The 23,463-nt window shown below is 39.3% G+C and overlaps 1 protein-coding gene across 2 annotated transcripts in view; it reads left to right on the top strand.

Moving 5' to 3' along the window:
- The window catches only part of SLC35F1 (solute carrier family 35 member F1), a 371,967-nt gene that overhangs the window by 295,422 nt on the left and 53,082 nt on the right, over window positions 1-23,463 (top strand). For both annotated transcript variants that reach the window (XM_074333488.2, XM_019740997.3), the window contains exon 3: window positions 6,258-6,385. In XM_074333488.2, the coding sequence (XP_074189589.2) occupies window positions 6,258-6,385 (128 nt within the window). The remainder of the gene's footprint in view (window positions 1-6,257; window positions 6,386-23,463) is intronic.

Here is a 23,463-nt window from a genome sequence, read left to right as displayed (position 1 = left end):
GTGTGTTCACATGGCCTCCACTCCCAGATCAAGTGGTGAGATCCAGCGGATCAAGATAAGAGTCTGGACCAGGGGAGTGGCATTAAGGACCAAGCCTCAGCTGCCTGTAGTCTGGACAGATGTCATATGCTGGCTCCAGTGTGATTCAGCGCCACTCATCAGAGTAAGAGCCAGAGTATGTGTGGCCAAAGCCCTAATAAGTAATTAAGAAAGTTCACTTTCCTGGGCTTCCTCTATGCAGTGTCTGTCGCACATGGCAAACTAGTGTGTGGTAGGTGGCTGGTCAAGGATTCCAGGATTCCGGGACCCCACTAACTGCTGTCCTGGCTGTGTGCATAATTTGCCTCAGATATTAGCTTAAACACATCCCTCATGCTACCTTTAATCTACAATGCCCTATGAGATAGTTGTTATGTTCCCCATTTTATAACAGAGAGATCAAGCTTCAGAGCCATGAACCAAGTTACTCAGTACCACAGAGCAGGGGGCAGTCTGCGGTCAAAGCCAGGTCTGCTTACTACCCACCAAAACATTAAAGGACTGCCTTTGACGCGCTTCCTAATCTCACTGTCTAAGTGGCTCTGTGGCACATTGGACTTCTAATCTCACTGTCTGGCTGCAATAGTGAAAAATGAATGAAAGAATACAAAACAAAATCTAATCTTCATTATTTATCTTTTTTTGTATTTCATTCTTTTACTCACGTGCCCATTATGAAGTGCAATTAGTTGCAATCCTTTTTGTGAACAGTTGACATTTTCATTTTCTAATTAGTGCATTTGTTTTGTTCACCTTTCTGACTAAAGAGTATTGTTTTGCACTCTACATTCTAATGCTGAATTTCAGCTTTTAAAGGTGAGTAACTAAAACGTCCATCATAAGCAATTCTTTTTTTTCAAATTCATTGATTAGTACTTAAACACTTTCCTTTGGGATTCTGGTAAAGAAAGATGGCATTATGCCTTCCAATTGTGAGCCAAGGAAGTGTCCTTTCAAGTAAGGGTCTCTCCCCTGTGCAGGAACTTGGCTCTTGCTGCAACCTGTGCAATGTGGGCTGGGTTCTATCCTTGCATAAAAACACCATGACGGATCACACCACCTATGAGAGCCCTAATGAAAATGTGGTCCCCAGAGTAATGCAGCTTCTTGTTCCCTTAGTTAAATTCACCTCAGGTGATGTTGTGCAGTACTTTTATCCTCTGCTCAGACTACCACTGAGGGGGGACAAAAATGCTATACACCAAGGCTTTTTTTGTCTTCCAGTCACTGCCCTGAATGTGGACCACGTTTCAGTTTTTGTACAAAAGCTCCTCTTCCTTCATTCAACATTTATTAACCAGCACCACCCACGCCCCACCCCATGTGTGGTCATTGTTATCATGCCCGAGGATTCAGCAAGTAGTACAGTATATACTAACAGTCATTCGTGTAATTAGGCATTTGTATGCCATGAAATTGATTCAAAGCCTTATTTCACATTTCACAAAGGAAACTCTGTCATGGATTTGGATCAATTAGGGAGACATCAAATCTTTGATACTGAACTGATGATAGCGATGGGACACATCCTCATCCTTAAGCTGATTCATGGATGGGTTCATAGCGGTGCGACTGGGCACTGGCTGCTCCGAAGGGTTCCATGCATACTGTCTTCAGTGTGATGGGCACCCCCTGGAGTTGGCTGTGGGGCATCCTACAGTTGAGTTTGGACAGATAGGTCATGAAATATCCTTTAATGAGAAATGCATGACTCCTGAGGACAATGCAACATTACAAATCAGTGAGGGAAAATAGTACAATATGAAGTATGAAGTACAGTATGAAGCCTAGGGCCTGATTGTCATGAGTTTGAATGCTAGCTTATTTATCTGTGTGACTTTTTGGGCAAGTTTCTTCACTCCTCCAGGCCTCAGTCTTGTCATCTGTAAATAGGGTTAATAGCAATATCTACTATATAGTTATTATGAGAATTAGGTAAATTAATATTTGTGAAGCATGTAGACACTGCCTGATATATCGTATTATATAAATATGTTACAAAAATTCAAAAACAAATTTGATTGATCATACTGTTCATGCTTAGTAAACTTAGATATGAATCACATGATCAAGATTGTCAATAATTTCTCCTTCTTTCCGCAATTATTGAAGTAGTTATTGTTACTTCAAATTAGAAAATTTTTAAATTTAATTGTTTTACACATTTGTGCATCCTTACATACTCCACAATGCTTTAAAATGAGAATGAAGACAAATTAAAATTCTATAACATTTATAGAGATACATACGCACAAGGAAGCGCTTTGCAGGACTGTTCCTAACAGAAAAATTGGAAACAACTTAGATGCCTACCAGTGGGAAACTAAATAAATGGTGATATATTCATAAAATGTGATAATATGCATTGTTTAAAACAGATGAATTAGCTCTACATGAAAAAAGGGATACATTTCAAGAACGATGTTAAGCATAAAGAACCCCAGAAGAATGACATGTACCGTATATATAATAAAATTTTACTTAAGATTTAAAAACTTGCCAAAGAAAGCTAATACTATTTTGGATGCACACATATGTAGAAATGCGTAGTAAAAACACAAATGTGAAGGATATACAACAATATCAAAATGGTGATTTCAGTAAGGAGAGAAGGGATAGGAATCTTCCAGGAGTAGAACAGGGGCTTCAATTTCATCTGTAACATTTTATTTCTCAAAATAGATAAACATACATATGTATATATTCTGAAGAAAACATGACAAAATGTTAACATTTGTTAAATCAGGTTGGAGGTTACCTTATTACATTATTCTCTAATCTTTTTATTTATATCCAAATGTATAATAAAAATAATAATTAACAGAATCCATTTAAATCCCTAACCATAATTCTAAAGTTTCCACCCATTGATTTTATTACTTTTTCTAGTTAATTTAAAAAAAAGAAGAATTTTAAAATATTAACATACCACCAATTTTGCTGGTAATTCTATGAATGGCCCTATTTCACGGGTTTAGGGAGCTCTTTGGCACACGAGCTCTAAAGGATGCACTCTCATTCTAGAAATAATTTTAATGCCCTTTGTACATTAGTGTTAATAAGAGTCATGTAGATAAATCCCTAAGCAGTCCTTTTAAGGGTTGCATTTTTTGTTCAACCAAAAAGGAGAAAAACAACAACACTCTCTCACTGTCCTGATTGATTCTGCTAGGCAAGCGTGTTGTATGTTTTCAGGTGCTTCAAATGAGATAATAGGAAGCATTTATTTAGGGCACTTTGCTTTGCAAACTTTTTCAGCAGAAGAGCAAGGCAACTAATCATTCCTGTGAATCTATGTAATCAATTACACTTTGAATATGTTATTGATTGGTGGAACAAACAGCACCATGACCCAGATTTTCCATGTTACATATTGAGACGTGGCTGGTGTGCTCTGAGTTTGGCAATTCTCTGTTCATTGTGTAAATTAACTGGGACAATGACCTATGACTCCAGATTTGCAGCTTTGTGGTTAAATATGCCGTCGACATTTTCATGTCCTATGTATAGTGTTAAATGGTCATCAAATTAATTTTGTCAGATACCTGCATTCTAACTAGAAAACAATTTTCATTGTCTGGAACATGAATGATTACAGTAGACATATTTTAAGGAACTTGATTTCAATGCTATTTAGTATTGTTAAGATTATTAAACGTGAGAGGGGGGTGGGTATGAGGGAGAAGGTGATGGGATTAGAAAGCATAATCGATAACCACAAGATTGCCATGGAGATATGAAAGACAGTTTGGGGAATATAATCAATAATGTTGTAAAGATTTTATAGGGTATCCGATGGACACTTGTCTTATTAGGGAGATCATTTCATGGACGATGTGGGTGTCTGACCACTGCAGTGTACACCTGAAGCTGAAGCTGAATAATAGTGAATGTCAACTATAATTTAATATGTATATAGTCACAGGATGTGGAGTACAGCATAAGGAATAGAGTCAGTGAAACTGTAACAGCTATATACGATGTCAGAGGGGTAGTAGATTGGGGGAGGGAGGTTATCACTTTGTGTGGGGTATAAATGTCTAACTAGTACATTGTTTCATACACTTGAAACTAATAATACACACATGCACACAAAAAAAACCACAACAAAAACAAAACTTGATTTGATGTGGACCCATTACCAGCTGAGTAAAATGTTTAAATTGCAAAAAAAGATAAATATTATTAAACATGAAATTTATTCATACATTCTTTACTATTTATTGGCTGCTCACTATGTACCGTTGGGTCCTAGAGATACAGTGATGACCAAGACAATGACACTCTATTTAAATTAACAATTGAGTAACAGAGTCAACAAAACAGGTCATTATAATATAGTGAGATAAGTACTATATGTGGGATATATAAAGGATGTGAAAGGAGTATATTATAGGGAAACCCAACTCAGTCTAGGAAGATCAAGGAATGCTTCCTTGTAGTAGTGTCTATGTTGATCTTTCATTTGGAGACTGGAGGAAGAATCGTTCAAGCAGGGAAATCCGCACATGGAAAAGCCCAGAGACAAGAAAAGAGAAAGTATACTTTCAGCCAATGTTCAGGTTGTTGCTTTGGTTTGAAGAGCCTTTACTACTCTGGGTTGTCTCTCTTTGGAATTTCTAGCTCAAGTCATCTGAGAAGGGCCATAGGATGTCAACCATTTGAACTCTTAGACTGATCCTCAGCCCAATGCCTAGACCCCATCCAAAACCAATTAAATCAGAATTTCTGGGGGCTGGTTCCAGGGGTTGGGATTTTTAAAAATCTCTTGAGAAAATGTGAATACTATTCAGTCAGATTGAGAATCACTAATCCACAGGATAAATCCTGAGAGGTGTTGATTTATCAGATGTGTAGACAAGTAAGAAAGGCAGAAATGCTGTGCAAGGGAATTGGCAAAATGAACCGTCTATGAAGAAATGACCTTAGAGATCATATCCACCAGCTATGCATCTAAGTGCAAAGCAGTAAGTGTAACTCATATTCTGGAACTGGCTCTTGCATTTTCAGATAGATAGCACTTCATGCTTTTTTCAATTATTCACTTGTTCCAAAACACTTAGCTAATACTTACTATATGTCAGTATGGTAGGTGTTCTGTGTGTGTATATATATACATACATGCCATTTAATGTCTTACCATCGAAAACCTCCCAGTTTAGTAATGAGACAATTTCTAAATAGTCACAATCTATGACAGTACTATACAGAGTTGAGTACCTGTTGCTCAGTTGGGGAGTGGTGTCAGGCAAAATATCAGAGAATAGCTAAATTTTGAAGGATGAACAGGAGTTAGCAATTCTGAGCAATGAGACAGAAAGATTTTTAGTGTCCTTGGAGCAAAGGATATGAGAAGTGTGGCAACAAAAATGAGGTTAGAAAACTGGGTTAATTACCAAAGATCAAGAGACCTCTCCCTCCTTGTTGCCAACTAGCCACAATGCACTCTGACATGCTCTGTGCCTGGAAAGCTGCGTTTTCGTAAGTCTCCATAAGGTTAAAAAGACCACCTATATGATGGTCTTTGGAAGAAGACAAAAGGCAGAGATCAGGAGTTCAGAGTTCTGAGAGTAACCCAGAGACAGGTGGTGATGTGGAATCTATTGAGGTTCTTGAGGACCAGCTAAATCACAGCTATAGTAAGTACTAAAGGTGTGTGGCCCTAGGCAGCCAGCCTCTAAGATGGCCTCCAATGAGCCCTGCCTCCTAGTACGAACACCACACCCGTATGAAATTCTCTCCATTGAGTGTGTGCTGGACTTATGGACTCTCTTCTAAAGAATAGAATATGGTAGAAATGCTGCCGAGCATAACCCTTTGTCCATTGGGCTACCCTCTTTCCACTTCCATCTATTTTACCTCAGTCCCGAAGTTCAGGATGATTTGGACTTTGTGTATTTATCTAGCCTTTCTGGCCCACCTTTCCTTTTATTTTAGCATGATGTAATGTTTTCTTCAAATGTTCCTGAGAAAATGTTTTTGTCATTAACTAGAAACCTGCCCAGACTTATTCTACCATGGAAAACAATTTGAAGAGCCGAATCTACAGTGAAGACTATTAGCCAAGTAGAAACATTTCAGCCTTTGAATCGTTTGTTTAATTACACATTTGAGAAAGTATGGTAAAAAATATAATAGACTATTTTAGAATCCTTCTAAATATACAGTTTATTATTTGTTTAGAACCTAATCCATTTCTTCTCAATTTTGTAACACAGGAGAAGAAAACCTCCTGGCAATTTTACGACGAAGATGGTGGAAGTATATGATCCTGGGACTCATAGACCTGGAAGCAAATTACTTGGTGGTCAAGGCCTATCAGTACACAACTCTGACTAGTATCCAGGTACTGACAGCTCTCCTTTCCTTCTCATCTTCCTCAATTTCCAGATGTAGTTTAATTTCAGTTGAGTCATGTGAGAATCTGCATACTACTCCATAAGTTTTGCAACAAGAGGGAAATTGGCTGTATAAACTGGACTTTATTTCTGTGTCTTACTCATTTTTCATAATTCAAATGTAATTGGACGCCTTTTTCCTCCTCATTTTTAATACACCATAGTAACCATTGACTAGGTAGGAAAATAATCTGTAGCTACGAATACTGCCAACTAACTTTATGGCAGTAGGAGAATTATTAATAACCATAGAAATAATCTATTTTAATCACAACTTACAACATTTCAGAATATGTTCATGGACTCTGATTAAGTAATCAAAGTGCTTAATAATCTTTTCTTTTAGCTTTCTTTAATGTAGAGATTTTGCAAACTGGAAGTACAGAATTTAAATTCTTGAAGATTTAAATTCCTAAAATGTGTTATGCATGAAGATAGCCACTGTATCCTCTCTTCCTCTCACTTTTGCTTTTACACACATGCGTGTACCCAGACATGCATGTACACAATGGCAAGTTTAACTTAGGTTTTCACAATTTCCACCAGACACCACTTATATTCCTCATTATACCATAAATAAGCTTGACTATTTTTGTTTCACCCTTGTTTCTCTTTTTATGGCAATATTATAAATTTATACTCATTCCAAAGCTCCAGGATGAACACAGAACATTGCTCCATATTAGATATTACTTAGATTTGATACTTCAACAACATTTCTGCCATCCTAATGATTTGCTTAGAAACAACAATAACAAAAATGGAGAAACAAACAGGAAAACAATGAATAAATTTAGATTATATAGATTGAATAGGAAGTTATCTAAATTGCATTTAAATGGGGCTACAGGCTTCTTCCTGCATGCCCAACGAGAGACAGAAAGAATGCTTATCCACAAAGATTAAAGTGTATTCTGGCGCTCTATTCTGATTGGACCACACTAATGGCAGGAGATTGCTGTGAACTAATTGGCATAGACCTGGACTCCCTGAACTAATACGGAATGAGATTTCTCTGATGGGCTGAGACAACTGTTTCTCAATAGAAGTACTACTGGCATATTGGGTGGGATCATTTTTCATGATGTGTGTCCCTTTCCTGCTTTACTTGACATTTAACATTCCTAGCCCCTGCCCACTAAATGCCAGTAGCATCTCTTTTAGCCTTTGAAACTACCAACAATGTTTTCATGGATTTCTAAATGTCCTGTAGCAGAGAGGTTCCATCTCTGGTTGAGCTTCACAGGCTCATCAATCAGCAATCACTCCTAGAGTCAGGGTGGGATCAATCCCACCCAATCACATATCTGTCACCGCTGAGGGAGAGGTGAGGAGGATGGGTGCTGGGAGAACAACCACTGCATATACCAGCTTAGTGCCCACCTCACTTCAGTAAGCCCCACCAAGACAACAGCTCTCTCTCCTCTGCTTCCATGGCACTTGGTTTTTCAGCTCTGTCTCCAGAGCCTGTCTTACCTAAGAATGATGCTTGGATATTCCTATCTATTCCACCCAACTAGGAGTTCTTTCACAGCAAGGATGACTTCTTGTTCACCTTTGAATCTCTAATACCTAGTAGAAAATCCAGCACATATTAGGTATTCAATAAATGTTCAAAGAAGTTAATTAAATTGCATTGATTTCCAGTATTTGGGGGCACAGAAGTTCCCAGCAGTTCTCCACCTAAAAGTGGAGGCCTGCAGAATGTCTTTACAGGTATGGTGGGAGAATGCCAGCTTCAGGGCAGAACTGGGCCCGTTAATCCCGAGTCAAAAATTATAAATGGACCTGGGGGAGAATGAGGAGGAGACTTCCCCCTGTGGAAATACAGTTGACTTGTTTTTTCTGTTCAGCATTGAAAAGTCACAACCAATTGCTGGTTTCTTAAATCCTACAGGTTTTTAAAATTTTTCTTTTAATTTTTCAGTTTGTTATTAACAGTGACAATTTATTCTTAACAACTGGTTCCCTGGTTCTCAGGTGTTTAGTTCAATCCATGTCATATACCACCACTAATCCATTCACTTACCTCTCTCAAATTAGCTATCTGACACCCTATTTAATACTGTGTTCTATGAAAGCCTTATTTTAATTCTGTAGAAAGACAAGGAAATAATAATGCCACTGAAACATTAATAGGTTTTCATTGTAACTTATGGAGTACAGGAAAGGGGGAAGTGAAAAAGCAAGCTGAATCTCACAGTACTAGAACCATCTGGCCAGCTGTCACAAATAAACCTATTAAAAAATAATAAATGGTCAGAACAGAAGGCATTTGTCCTGGGAACCATGCTTGTAGTACTGTTTAGTAATTTGATCTCATTCATTCATTGCAAATCGGTATAACTAACAAGGACCTCTAATGATTTTCCCTAGTTTCTATAAATATTAATTGAGCATATAATATGTGCTCAGCTTTTAGTTGTTCACGTTAATCAATAAGGAAAATATGTTAATTAAGAATCTGAAAAAGATGCTAGTTATTGCAGGTGAAATAAAGAGAAACGAATCAATCCTGCACTCCAAGAGCTCATGAACTTGTAAAGGGGATAACAGGGACAGTCTACACAGATTGATAATAATACCACATATTGCAAGAGAACAGACACCTAAGTGCTATAGTTTTCAAAGGAGGTGGAAATGATATTTATTTTCCAAGACAAGAAAGTACCCATTTAGACGAGACTATAAAATGGGATAAAATGTAGAGAGGATAAAATGTAAGTACAGTTTTGCACCTGCAATGAAGGGCATGACAGAACCTTGGGGACAGGAAAGCTGAGGAATATGGTTGGAGAACAGTTATTCTGGTTTGATTCATCCAGTTACTTAAAAAATAATTACTGAATCCTTGTATGTTTAATACAGTGTATTAGATGGTGAACACTCTTGTGAGCAAAAACAGATATTGTCTTTATTCTCAGGGAGCTTCCAGTCAAATGGGGAAGACAGCCTTTGGTTAAATGACCAAATGAATGGATGTATCATTATAATTGGTGTAAGTGTTGCAAAGGAAAGCAACACAGTTCTATGAGAACATTTGTAAAAACAACCTGACCTAAACTGTGGGGGTTGGAGAAGATTTTCCTAAAGAACCGATGATGGAGCTGACATCTGAAAGAGGAGTGGAGGATTAGTTGGGAGGGAAAGAGGTCCAAGCAAAGAAGGCAACATGCCCAAGGCCCTGCTGTGGGAAAGACCATGGCAAGGACGAGGTTGTGGCCAAGGTCACGTGTCTGGGCATGGAGAGTGAAGAGAAGAGTGGTAAACAGTGGCTTGGAGAAGGAGGCAGGGGCCAGAGTCCATGAGCCTTGATGGCCAGGTCAGGGGTTTGAATAGTTACGCCAAGTGCCACAGAAAGCCAAATTTGAGTTTTACAGACAACTGAGACTGTAGTATGGAGAACAGATAGAAACAATGGGTGGTCATAAACAAACAGAGGAACACAGAGCCAAAAAGCTAAGTCGGGGCCATATTGTCAGAGATCTTCCATGCCAGCATGAAGAATGTGACTTAATTTTATCGGTAAAAGAGAGCCATGCTTTCTGAAGAAATAAGTGATAGGATGTGACCCAACAGCCGTTTTTCAAAGCATTTCTGTTTCAACCAGACAGTCTTTATTAGCAGCTGGCGGAGCATCGAATACTTTTGCGTTCTGATTCTCTTAATAGTGATGTAGGACTTGAAGAGCCCCTCCTTGCTTTATCCTCTTGCCCTTTTAGTTCAATCACCAAATTTATGATTAAATGTCACAAACAATTGATAAATGAAGCTTGAAAAGAAAAATATATTTTTGAAATGATTACAAATTCATAGAGAATTTCAAAAATATAGAGCTCTTCAAATTGTTCGCACAGCTTTCCCCAATGGTGACATTTTATATGACTTTAGTATAATGTCAAAACCAGGATATTGACATTCGTACAATACTGTTAACTAGATTACGGACCTTATTCAGTTTTCATCCCTTTTTCCTTCACTCCATTGTATGCGTGTGTGTGTGTGTGTGTGTGTGTGTGTGTGTGTGTGTAGTTCTATGCAATTTGATGCCATGTATAGGCATACCACATTTTATTGCACTTCGCAGATACCATACTGCACTTTTTACAAATTGAAGGTTTGTGGCAACCCTGCATCAAGCAAATATATCAGCGCCATTTTTTCAACAGGCTCAGCTGATGGTTAGCTTTTTTTTAGCAATTCAGTATTTTAAATTAAGGTATATACATTTTTTTAGACATAATGTGATTACCCGCTTAATAGACCATAATATAGTGTAAACATAACTTTTATATGCACTGGAAACCGAAACAATCCCTGTGACTTGCTTTATTGTGATATTCTCTTCATTGCAGTACTCTGGAACCAAATCTGGAATATCTCCAAGGGCATGCCTGTGTGGATTTGTGTAACCACTACCCCACTCAGGAGGCAGAACTGTCCCGTCACCCATCCCTCATGGTACCCCTGTGATGTCACACCCATTTCATCACCCTCATTCCTGTTATCTGGCAACCATTAATCCACTCTCCATCCAAATAATTTTGTCCGCTGGAGAATGCCGTATAACATAGAATAACACGGTATTTAACCTTTTGAGATTGGCTTTTTACTAAGCATAATATCCTCAGTCCACCCAAATTGTTTCATGTATCAATAGTTTGTTCCTTTTTGTTGCTGAATCGTATTCTGTGGTATAGATATACCAAGTTTGTTTAACCATCGGCTATTGAAGAACATTTGTGTTGTTTCTAGCTTTGAGCTTTTACAAATAAAGCTGCATTCATGTGCAGGTTTTTGTGTTAATATAAGATTTCATTTATCTGGGGTAAGTGCTCAAAAGTGCAATTGCTGAATCATATGGAAAGTCCCTATTTGGTTTTAGAAACTGTCAAACAACTTTCTAGAGTGACTCTATCATTTTACATTCCCACCAGCTATGTATGAGAGGCCCAGTTGCTCCCCATCCTCACCAACATTTGGTGTTATTGTTATTTTTTCATTTTACCCATTCAAAAAAGTATGTAGTGATATTTCATTGTGGTTTTAATTTGCATTTTCCAAATGGCTAATAATGTTGAACACCTTTTGGAAAAAAATATTTTTTAACTTTGACTTTATAATCAAAAGCTAAAGAAAGTTAACAATGGCAAAAGAGATAACGTTTATTCAGGAAAAAGACAACAAAAGAGACACACTGAAATGAAGAAACCCAGCTCTTTTCTTCATTGGAAAGTAAAAAGATGGTAACACCATGATCTTGGATTTATAAGGATTTTATTCTAAAGATACATTTTTCGGTTTGTATTTCTTGAATAAATAGGTCTTGCCTGTGACTTTGAGACAGATTAGCAATGACATTTGGATAAATTCTAAAAGCTGTACCATTTTTATAACTGTGCTATATGAACCATTTCAGTAGAAATACCAGCTTTATGACTTCTTGCCAAAGATTATTCATCCTTCTTCAGCCATGTAGTACTAAAATGCAATAGATGAAACGAGTGAAATAAGAAGAAAGCAAGTCTCCTCAAACATGATAGTTTGGTAATTAAAATTAACTCACATTGGAAACCATTTCCAGTTAAAAAACATGCTGAGGGGTCTATACCACTAACACATGCCCTCCTTCACATAGTGGATACTTCAGACTCTCCTCATGACTCAGGCAATTTCCATCTGGATCAAAGAACAAGAAAGAAAGCACTCTAACCCTGATTATTTTCTTTCTGCTCCACTCCTCTGACTTGGGCATATTAACAGAATGAAAGCCGGCCTCTCCAATGTGCAGTGTGATTTCCAACCATGAGACTAACTCTACATGATATACACCTGCAACATATGTGTAACATGCACACCATGCAAATGCAACAGTTAATCTCCTCAGTTTACATAGCTCTCAGGCCATTCTGGGTCCACTCTTCCTGAATTTTAGGTAGGCTCAGAATTAAGTTGTATCAGATGCAGAGAAAGGCTGGGTAATTTGTATCTTCTGATGTGTCTCTGGAATCTGAAGTTTAAGTCACGTGAATAGACTTGGCATACAGATTCCTTTATTGATTAGAAAATGTCAGTGCTGAGCACACAACTACTGATCCACCTTGAGCCCTGTTGTGGGGTGATAGACAGCTACGTTCACAGTTAGAATACAATATTGTAGTGTGATGAAAACAGTATATTTTTAGCTCAGTGGAGACACAGGAGAGAGGTAAATGCCCCCCTCAGGATTCATGTAACTATGGCCCCATAGTCAAGAAGTTATGACACACAGAAAGTCACTAAGCATACTTTTCATTTGTCGCCAACCTGAGTTTCCGCCTCTGTGGATGAGCCCAGAAAGCATGCCTACACACAGTCCCACGGGCATGAGTTTACAGTTATAAGCTCAGATTTTAAGGCTATATTCCCTTATTTTTCCTTGCTATTTTTACCTGTTCCTGGTGCAGGACTGTGGCACTTTCATGACTATTTTAGAGATATTTTAAAGTGCATTTAAAGGCAAAGCGAAGTTCTGACCCCTAAAATGAACATGCCATTCTGAATCTCTCAGATTTCCTTAGATCAGGACTTCCTAGTCTCATGGTTGTGACAATAACTTAAATATCTACTAGTTCAAATCTAAATATTGGATTGGGTGCCACACAGTTTTCTGTCAGCCTTTTGTCCTGATTTAGGTCATAGATTCTTGCCCATCATCACAGGAACACACTAAAATTATCGTCAACGTCTGTGTCGGTCCATTACTAGGCTCAGCACGAAAGCTTTCTTTAAATGTGTCCTGTAGAACTCCGTTTTACAGAGGGGAGCTCCAATGCCTATATCCTTCCACTGACTCTGGGTCCATGGGCTGGTCCCCCAGAGGCCATCAGGTAACGCCATTGGAAATCAAGGGAAGCGTCTCTCTCTCTGTTCCTCTAGACTCTAGAACAGCCATGCTTACAAGACAGGAAAACATGCATTTGACCCTCTCTTGACTCTATTTATGTCTTCATCTTGATTTTCTGTATGATAAGTGTTACTTTCTACTTTATATGGTAGTTGCTTATATATATATTTCCTCTCCCCTTCAAGTGTGTAAGGTCCTTGAAGGTGGGACCTGTGTATCTGGTGCACAGTAAACACTGAATAAATTGCTGATGTTTGAATAAATGCAAAAACAATTCATCGTTTTTTCCTGAATCACATCATGTACATATATATGTCAAAAATGTATGGAATATTTGAGTAAATAAGTGAATGAAGGAAAGGGTGAATCACTAAAGGCCAGTTATTGAGCAGAGCAGCATAAGTGACCTTTATCCTCAGTAAGTGTATTTATTCAGACAGGACCCAGAACTCTAAACACCTTTTCAGTATTCTACTATGCTCTGGGGATGTAAAGATGATTAACAAAAAAACAAAACAAAACTGTCCCAGCTCTCAAGAAGCTCAAGTGTTATAGGTATAGCATGGATGTAGATTTATTCATGTTATACTTAGATGTTTAAAGCAACTTCATCTCCTTTATCCTGTAGTTGATCTAATATTCACAGTAAACCTTCCCTCCAACACCCTCAAGCCGGCAAATAGCAGTGGGAGGGAAAAGGCCAATGAAACATAAAGTTTGCTAATTTCCTCCGGTTTAAAAACTTTCTTTGGAACGTTCAGTTGCTTTTGGACAAATGCTTAGCCTCTCAGAGTTCTTCCCTTCTATCCTCATTTCTGAGATACCAGGTCTCTAGTGTGACCTTTGGCTTCAGGTTGGCCCTTTGGCCGCTGCTGTCTACTCTGGGGTCCTTGGCCGGCTGTTGCGTGTGCACTTGCAGGGTGTGAGGCTTCTGATCCTTCCTGCTGTCTTGGCCCCAGCAATCCTCTCTCTGTTCTTGCTAATTGCCAGCCCCCATGGCCCCCACCGACCTCACCTCCTTGATTCTTGTTGATGCTGTGGAGCCCCTGGTATCCAGCTGTGAATGTATTAGATCTCTCCCCACAGTAGTTTCTGCCACATAGAACTCCCCGCCCCCCATCTCTCCCAGAGTGAGCCAGCCTGCACCCCTTTGCAGAGCACTTGGACTTCTGTACATCATCCAGAAAGACAGATGCTCTGAGGAGAAACTGCAGAGCTCTGCTAACCACATTTCAACTCCAGTTGTTCTCAGATGTGGCCTTTTCAGGGACAAACGCTTCCCTCCTTCTTCTTCTCTAGCATGGACTTCCTTGTTTCACATCTTCTTTCCAGAACACCAGGCCTCCTGACGCAGCACGAAGGGAGGAAAGGGCACCTTCCGCATTCAGGGGGAAACTCGGGTGTAGTTGGCCATACAGATTCTTGGTATATGGGAGGGAGAACTGCAGAATTTAGAATCCCTTCTCTCTGTGTTCACCTGGCGTTCTAGACCCTTCCTTACTGAAGGAGTCAGGAAAGTCAGCTTTGTCTTCCAAAGCTCATCCATGACCTCTTTGTTATATAAAGATCCTGCTTTCTTTTTCTTCATGGCTCAGTTTTATAGGTAGAAGGTTGTATGAGGCATGATTTAAGGGGAAATTAAATTTCCAAGAAAATGTATCTTATTTTGCTGGCAGGCAGATCTGTAAATAAATTACAATGCAGCATGAAAGGTAGTCAACTGGAGCTCTACCCAGAATACCGGGGATGACAGAGGAAGAGTGACTGAGTCCACCAGTGATGGGGAAGACCCTCAAGGAGGCACGCAGTGGAGCCTATAAACCTAGGTTTTACTGACAACATGATCTGACAGTAAAACAGGGCCATTTGTTTCCCTGATGACTATCAACAACTCCAATGGCTCATGTAGACAGGTTATAAATAAGTGAGATCTCTCTCTCTCTCTCTCTCTCTCTCTCTCTCTCTCTCTCACTCTCAGCATCCGTTTTCCCACCCATAAGTCAGAATAAAAGAACCTGCCTCCTGCTGTAGTCATCAGTAGGCCAAATGTAACATTTCATTCAATGGTCCATGTTTCTCAACCAGCCCTAAGGCAAAAATAACGCAACAGACACCTTCCTTTGTGCTGACACTGCCCCCACCTCCTACTGCAGACTCTAACACCTGCCTTAGTGAAGTCCTCTGTACCTTCTTACAAACTGACCTTTCAGTGGTACCCCCACTCATCTTCCAACATTCTGACTTCTCTGACATCCACGTGACAGTCAGTCAACCAAACTGGAACACCCACTACCTTAGCAACACCTCCAATGTGCAGTAGGTGCTCAATAAATGCAAGCTCCTTTTACTCACATATTTTCCATTTCATATATTCTTTCCATTAATCCAATTTAAGAAAAACAAAAAAACTAAAAGATACATGTTGCCTAAACCATCTCATCCTCTCATGCAGTCTCTTTGATAGAAAATTTAGGAAGAGTGATTTTCAGTTGCGTACAGCGCGATCTAGGTGAAAGTACTTGCTTGAAACACAAAGAGAAGATTAGGAAACCCACATTCCAATGAGCTTGGCCAATGATTGATTACTGTGTTACCCCAGGTAAGACTATTTGCTGGGCAATAGTGGTGAAATCTCATAAAGATTAATGAAATTGCTGATAGGTACAAACAAAATTCTTCCAACTCACTTTGTTTTAGAGTGAAAATATCAAGAGAAATTGTACAAGCAAATATGACAATATCCTATTTGGAATCATGTTCTCACAGTTCCAGGGGGGAAACAAACCTAAAAGCTTTGGAATGCTGTTGCTTGACAGGTAAAATCAACATTTTCTCTTATGTACAGATAGACTGCCTGTTCTGCAATGAACGTGTTTCTGAAATAATATTTCCAAATACATTTTTGTAAATGATTTATATTTTTAACACACCGGGAAATGCAGAAAGTAGCTCTTCTAGGACATTGAAAAATCATTTTGTACAATGAATACTAGCTCATATTTATTTTCTTAGGTATTCTTTCCATATACTAGTTTGTGAAAAGTGAAACACTCTTATCGTCTAACATTATACCACATACAAAGTTTCATATGTTTCAGAGTTAGTGGCCAAATTGCCTCACCTGTCATATTTGGTGAGTAAGGGTGAATTGGGCAAATGGGAAGACATAGGAGGCCCAACCTTGGATATCCCCAAGGCTCCTTTGTGGTCATACAGCTTCAGCCACTAACCATTGACTGTCAACATAAAATGTTCTCTACAGAATACAGTTGGTGGAATTGTAGCCATACGATTGTACCAATAAACAGTTTTAATCAATGTTTTTATTTAAGTAAGCACTTGCAAATAGATTTAGTGAGGACACCTAGGGGTGTGTGTGTGTGTGTGAGTGTGTGTGTGTGTGAGAGAGAGAGAGAGAAAAAAAAAAGCATAGCATTGAAAACAGAATTTTATAATGGCCAAGTAAATAAAATTTTGAAACTCAAATTTTTCTTTATGAATTCTAAACTTTAATAGAAACTAATTTCAATTACATTTCTAAAAGTCAAAGTGTTCAAATAAGTCATGTGTAAGATCTTGCCAATTAGGTATGCTCATTGGCTCAGAGTGTTCATTTGGCCTTTAAGTGATTTTTATAGATATGAAATCTTTTGATAGAAATTTAGAATCATGTTTTTATTTCAAGTCATCCTCCCTGCCTGTCTCCAAGCAAAATTCCATAAATAATATCATTGATAATTTCTTACTAGTTTTCTCCAGGTAATGACTTCCCTGGTTTCTCTAAACATTAAAGATGATAAATATGATGAAAGAGAAAATGAAGATTTTTCTGTGTTGGATACAAGATTTGAGGATTTTTTAAAGCCAGTGATCTAGTTTTGGTTCATTTTAAAAATCAATGCTATTTCCTATAAAGGATTTAATTAGAGAACACAATATCGAAAGATAAGAGACTTGAAAAAAGTCAATTTGTAACAAATAGCTTAGGCAATGTAACATGAGAATTAAGAGTAAGCAAGCTCTGAATAGTTTCATTAGAAACATCTATCCCCATAAAAATTCTCTAATTTTCAAATAAATCTTTCCTTGAAATAATAACAACATTTTACTATATATATCAGCAAAGTGGCTTGTAAATAGCAAAATTTATACATTAAAATCAATAGTATACTTTAAAGTGCTTCTTTTATTATTATAATATACTTATTCTGATGTGGCTACCATTGTTCAAATATTTTAGAATCTCCCTTTTGAAATCTTCAGAGCCAATTTGAAGTCCTGCAAGTAACTTCTCCTTCCTTTGGATCCACAAGTTTAACACAAAGTAACTAGCTTAATCCAGCATTGCGGTTCTTTCCAATTAAATGAATGAATGAATGAATGAATGAATGAATGAATGAATGAATGAATGAATGAAACCTACTCTCAAAGAATGAGCAGTTGCTTCCGTTAAAGAAGCAACTTTCCAATGAATGCTCCAAAAGCAATTTCAAAGAGTCCAAAATGTTTTTAAGCAATGATACCTTCATTAAAATATACCCATGACCTTCCAGCATAACTATCCTGAATGAAAACCATGTTCATATGAAAGAAGATTAGATATATAAACACCCACATGCCCTGCTCAATAAGTGGCAGTTTTCTTTCCTTTAAAAAAAATTCTCATTAATTTCAAGGTATACCTTTCTTCATACATGAACATAGTTGATGCAGTAGTCAGAATAATGGTCCTCCAAAGATATTAAAGTTCTAATGCATGTAATATGTAAGTTTGTCACTTTACATGGCAGAGGAGACTCTGCAGATGTGATTAAATTAATGAAATTAAGATGAGGAGAGTACCCTAGATTATTGGAGAAACCCCAATGTAATCACAAAGGTCCTTTGAAGAGGGGACAGGGGTCAGAGGATGGAGATGTGACAGTGGAAGCAGAGGTGAAAGAGTCAAAGAGAGATTTGAAGATGCTACACTCCTGGCTTTGAAGTTGGAGGAAGGGGCCACAAACAAAGGAATGCAGGTAGCCCCTAGAAGCTGAACAGGCAGGAAAAGGATTCTCCTGGAAAGCCTCCAGAGGAACACAATCCTGTCAGCACCTTGATGTTAGGACTTCTGACTATAGGATAGTGAATATAGGTTGTTTTAAGGCACTAAATTTGTGGTCATTTGTTATAGCAGCAATAGGAAGCTAATGTAGTTGGAGACAATATTTAATTCCTCCCCAAACCCCAGGTGGATTTGAAGGCATTGACCTTTTGAGGGCCTTCTCCAAAAAAACCAGAAACATGGTACAAGAGCAAGCTTCTCTTGCCCATTTGTATTTATGTTTCCATTCTTTGAGCAGAAAGTCCTGTTGGGAAGCTGTCCCTTCTCGGTGGTTACCAAGATGCCCGTGTTACCTATGGTGCTTGGATGGGCTCCTTGGAGGATCGTTTGGTGCTGTCCACCGAGGATAGATGCACGTGAAAGCACTCCCATGCCATGACTGCCTGCATGTACAGAAATACTCAATCACTCCAGAAAACTCACCTGCAGCAAATGGTTAAGCTAGGAGGGGATTCTTGCACCTAGGAACAGAAAAAGAAAGAAACGTGCACAGCCTGCTTCCTTTGGCAATGCATTTGAAGGGATGTGTTTGTTCATCAATCATAAATCTGTAAAAGCTTGTGAGCTTCTTCAAGACTGAAGGGTATAGTCTTAAGACTGCTAAGACTTTTTAAGACTCATACAATGAGAACTCATAAAAACACCAACATATGAAAAAATAGCAGGAGTTATTTTTGTCCCTCTTCTTCCTGTCCTCCCTCTTGTTTATATGTTCTGGGTTGCAGGCCATTTCCAGTGCTGGAGCCCTTGAACAGGAAAACAGAATATGGCTGAGTGTTTTCTGGGGCCATCAAGTAGGAGGCTTTGTGATCAGTTCAGGAGCTGTGACACCATCTGAGCCTGAGAATGATGACAGGAACCAGCTCCTGCACGAGGTGCTCCCCTTCAGCTCCTCACGGCCGGAATCATCTCAATAAGCAACTTTAGGCAGGAGCAGATACCTCAATGACAGCAAATCTCCCCAAATGGTTCAGAGAAATTGACATTATTCATTGCCTTAATTATTCATTCACTCAGCATCTACTATCTGCCAGTCAGTGAGGTACTATGGACTTGCTCAGATGTTACGTTTTTAGTGAGTTCTCTCCTGCCACCCTATTTAAAATCACTATTTCCTGCCCCATTCAGCACTCCCTACTCTCTCCCCTGCTTTGTTTTTCCCCATACAGAGTGTGATATGCTGCGCTGAGTAAAATAAGGATTAAAATGTGTCTGTTGGGTTCCAAAACAGGGGGTGCATTTTTGAGCAATTTTGATGGAGTTGGAGAACAGAACCCAGATTACACTCGGTTGAGGGGTTGAATGAATGTTGAAGAGATGGAGACAGTGGCTGAATGCAACTCTTCAGGAAGTTTGGCAGGAAAGGAAGTAAGAGATGGGTAACAGCCAAAAGGTGGCATATGAGGAGGCTAAGGACTGAACACTCAGACACACCAACTTTGAGGGACAAAACAAAAACAAAAAGAGTCCATAAGAAGACAGAAGGAAGGAAGGGCCAGAGATATGGGAGGGAAAAAAGACAGATAAATCAGGACTGAAGAGAATTCAATGAGAGAGTGGTCAGTAATGCCAAAGGCTGCAGAAAGGTTTAGTCAAAAGTGGCCATGCAGTGCAGCTTTGGTGGTCATGGAGAAGGGACTGGTTAGTATTGGCATCACCTGAAGAATGAATGGGGCCAAAATACCAGAGGCAGTGGCTGTAGATTCATCTTTCAGGAAGCCTGGCGGTGATAGGAAAAGACAAATAGCTACAGAGCAATGGGGCATCAAAGGTGGGATCTGGGCGTGACCATACAGCAAAGGAAAACAGGCAGCAGAGAGGAAAGAATGAAGATCCCTGAGGGACACCAGATAGCTGCTGAAGCAAGGTCCCTCGGGGAGCAAGAGGAAAGGGTCCCAAAGACCTGCAGGCACAATCGCCTCTACTGCCAGGCAAGTCTTTAGGGAAGGGAACTGGCTGTGAACTGGAGGAAAGAAATATGTTTGTTGACAGCTGTCCACTTGGACCGAGATATAGAGTTTTTTGCTTACTCTGGTGTACCCTGCACCTGTAGCAATGCCAAGTATTCAGTAGGCATATAATAAATACCTGCTGACCGAATAAATAAATGACAAGTATAAAGTGATGAAAATCTGATTTTGCCTTTTTTTTTTCCAAACAAAACCTGGAATAGCTGAGTGAGACCTACAAATAGATCCCGAAAAGTACAAGATGTTTTCCTCTAACTCTTGAAATTGTTTCTCCCTGCTGTTTTCATGCTGGGAGGAATCAAAAACAATGCAAAATTAATGTAGAATTAATATTTTATCAGAAAATGTTCATCTCCTTCAATATGTGCATTGAAATGTGTACTTTCTTTAACGCTGTTGTTAATGTTCGTATACTCATGAATTCCATAAATAAGAAATGCAAGTGACCGTAGTAGGGCTCAGCTGACTGAAGGCAATGACTTCTCCAAAAACATTCAAGATAGCCACACAGCATCAGACAGCCATCGCTAAAAGCAAACGACTAATTCTACACTTTGTCCTTATACCCTTCACCTTCTTTAATATTAAAAAAAAACTGCAGACAACCGGTGGTTATTTCCTCAATCCCCTCAGAGTCTGCCCTCTCTCTCAGACTGCTCTTAATGTAAGCGAGAGCCCACAAGCCTGCTGGACTGAGTTGAGGCTGACCCAGCCTAGACCACGGTTGTTGTAACTGGACCCTGTGCACCTGCTACTCCACCTGGACCTTGACTGCTTCAGCTCACTTTGTGTAAGGAAAGTGGCAGACCTCAGATCACATGCTGGCCCTGACGCTACCATGTGACTTCAAGTAAGGTACCTATTATTAGCTTTAGTACTCCATTTTCTCATCTGTAAAATGGAAAAATAAGAACCTGTCATTGCCCTTGCTATATGGTGGACACAAGGAAATGTACATTCCTTGCTTTCTACTTTTGGAATCCAGTTTGCTGATAATAAGAGCTTTGTTTTTAAAGCTGATTAAAGCTCCAATGATGCTTGCCCAGAAAAAATTTGTCCTCTGGGACAGCTCTGTTCTCACCCAAGGCAGATTTCCCTGCAGCGGAGCTAGAAAGCGTATGTCTCCTCATTAACTGCATCTTCCAGTGTTTTCCTAGATTTCTAGGTACTTGTCCCAGATTTTCAGCACATGGTACTGTCTTTTTTTTCTTCTTTTTATCTTAGTTGAAGCAAAAATAGTAAAGAGGATATCCTTTAACAACTTAGAAGCTCTAATGAACTGGCACAGGGGAACATAAAATTCACACATTTAAATCCTTATCAATAGAAATAAGAAAAATAGTTTGGTGAAAACCTTTATCTAAATTCTGAAAATAGGACATTTCCGGGTAAATGGCTGTCAGGTCAGCACAATGATATATTTCGTCAGTTTGGATCTCTTGGGCAACATGGTAGGAACACGGCTTCCTCCAATATGAATAGTTTAAGACAATAAAATCTAAACACTAAGTCTTAAGGTATGGGGTTGGGGGGAGGGGGGATGGAGGGTAGAGGTGTTGTGAATAAAATTGTCCTGGGAGGAAAAGAATTCTGGAGATGTGGAGAGGGTAAGTGTGTCTACCAGAAAAATCTGCTCCACATCAAACATACTACTTACTCCCTGGAACTATACTCCTGGTTGGATTTTCAAATGTCTCTGGGATAGCTGCATGTCCAGGCCACTGAATTTAAATGGATCTTGATTAAGTGTGAATGTGCATTTCCCAAATTATATTCCATTCTCTTCAGCTGGACTGTCAGCGAAAAGAGGACTTTTGTTGTGTCTGTGTAACTGGTTTGTCTTTTTTAAGATCCTTCCCTGTTAACAATTCAGTTTTACTCACCGGAGGTGAATTTATAATATACATCACTTTTAGGAACACAGGAGAATTGCCAATTAGAAGCAGAGGAAGGGAGAATAGGGAAATGTTCTTTTTCCTGGAATCACCTACCAGTTGCCTCAGGTTTAGCCCTTGACAGCTGGGCCACGTGAGGGGAGCTTTTTCCCAGTGAATAGCCTGAGGGAAGTGTAAATGAGGAGCTGGAGGCTGGAGGAGGAGTCTCTTTTGGGCTGAAAGGATTAGAAAGACGGATGAGGTCACCTCTTCATTATGCTCTACTGTACTGGGAACAGTGGGCAGCTTTGTTTTGTTTTATTTTGTTTTAAGGTTTTGTTTTCTTTTTGCTTTTTGTGTTTTTACAAACCACCCACTGCCCTTGAGAAAGATTGGTCTAACTCTTGTAGATTTTTTCACTCTTATAACATCTGTTGTTCTATACATTTTGAAAGTAGTGTATGTGCAATAGAGGAAATTTGGATACTATAGAAAATTTGGGCGGTGGGGTTGAGAAGATTCAGTTATCCTATTCAAAGATAGCCATTGTTAACATTTATTCTTATAACTTCTAATTTTTCTCCTTTCAGAGATTTTTATGCCTAATATTATGATATGGAGATCTGTGGGATCAGTCCCAGAGAGCAGTTTCCAGGCTCTCGGCCTCACGTGGAAAGGTGTTGGCTCGGGTAGTAGATGGCCATCAGCAGTGACTAGTTGGCCATCAGCTGTTACCGGTTAGCCATTAGCCACTGATATAACTGCCGAAGCTGAGCTAGCAAGCGCCGACTGCAGTTAACAAGGGGCTGTTGGTTGTCAGAGAAGCAGATGGTGGATTGAGGATCATGTGGATCCTACTTCCTGTGTCTCCCCCGGCCGCCAGCAAGACTGGGGTGCAGGAGGACCCCTCGTTGGGGTACTGGTGGATGTTTGCTTTTGTGTCTCGGCCAGCCGACATCGAGAATGTAGTGGTATGAACCCGTTATCTGTGGCTCTGTTGGTGTTCCTTTCGGCCTCACCATATCCTGCATTCTTGTGCGGGGAGTGGGAGCTGAGACCCTGCATAACAGGATCCTTAATCAAGAAACACACATTTATGTCACCCAAACCAAGTATGGAATAGAAGGAATGTGGAGGGACTCCTTCCTCCCCGTGATACCACCCAGGCCGAGGAAGACTTCCATTCCCTTCC

The sequence above is a fragment of the Rhinolophus sinicus genome, chromosome 2 (genome assembly GCF_057876585.1).
Source record: "Rhinolophus sinicus isolate RSI-liver-muscle chromosome 2, RSI-T2T, whole genome shotgun sequence".
Classification (NCBI taxonomy): domain Eukaryota; kingdom Metazoa; phylum Chordata; class Mammalia; order Chiroptera; family Rhinolophidae; genus Rhinolophus; species Rhinolophus sinicus.
This window is presented reverse-complemented; position numbering and strand designations above follow the sequence as displayed.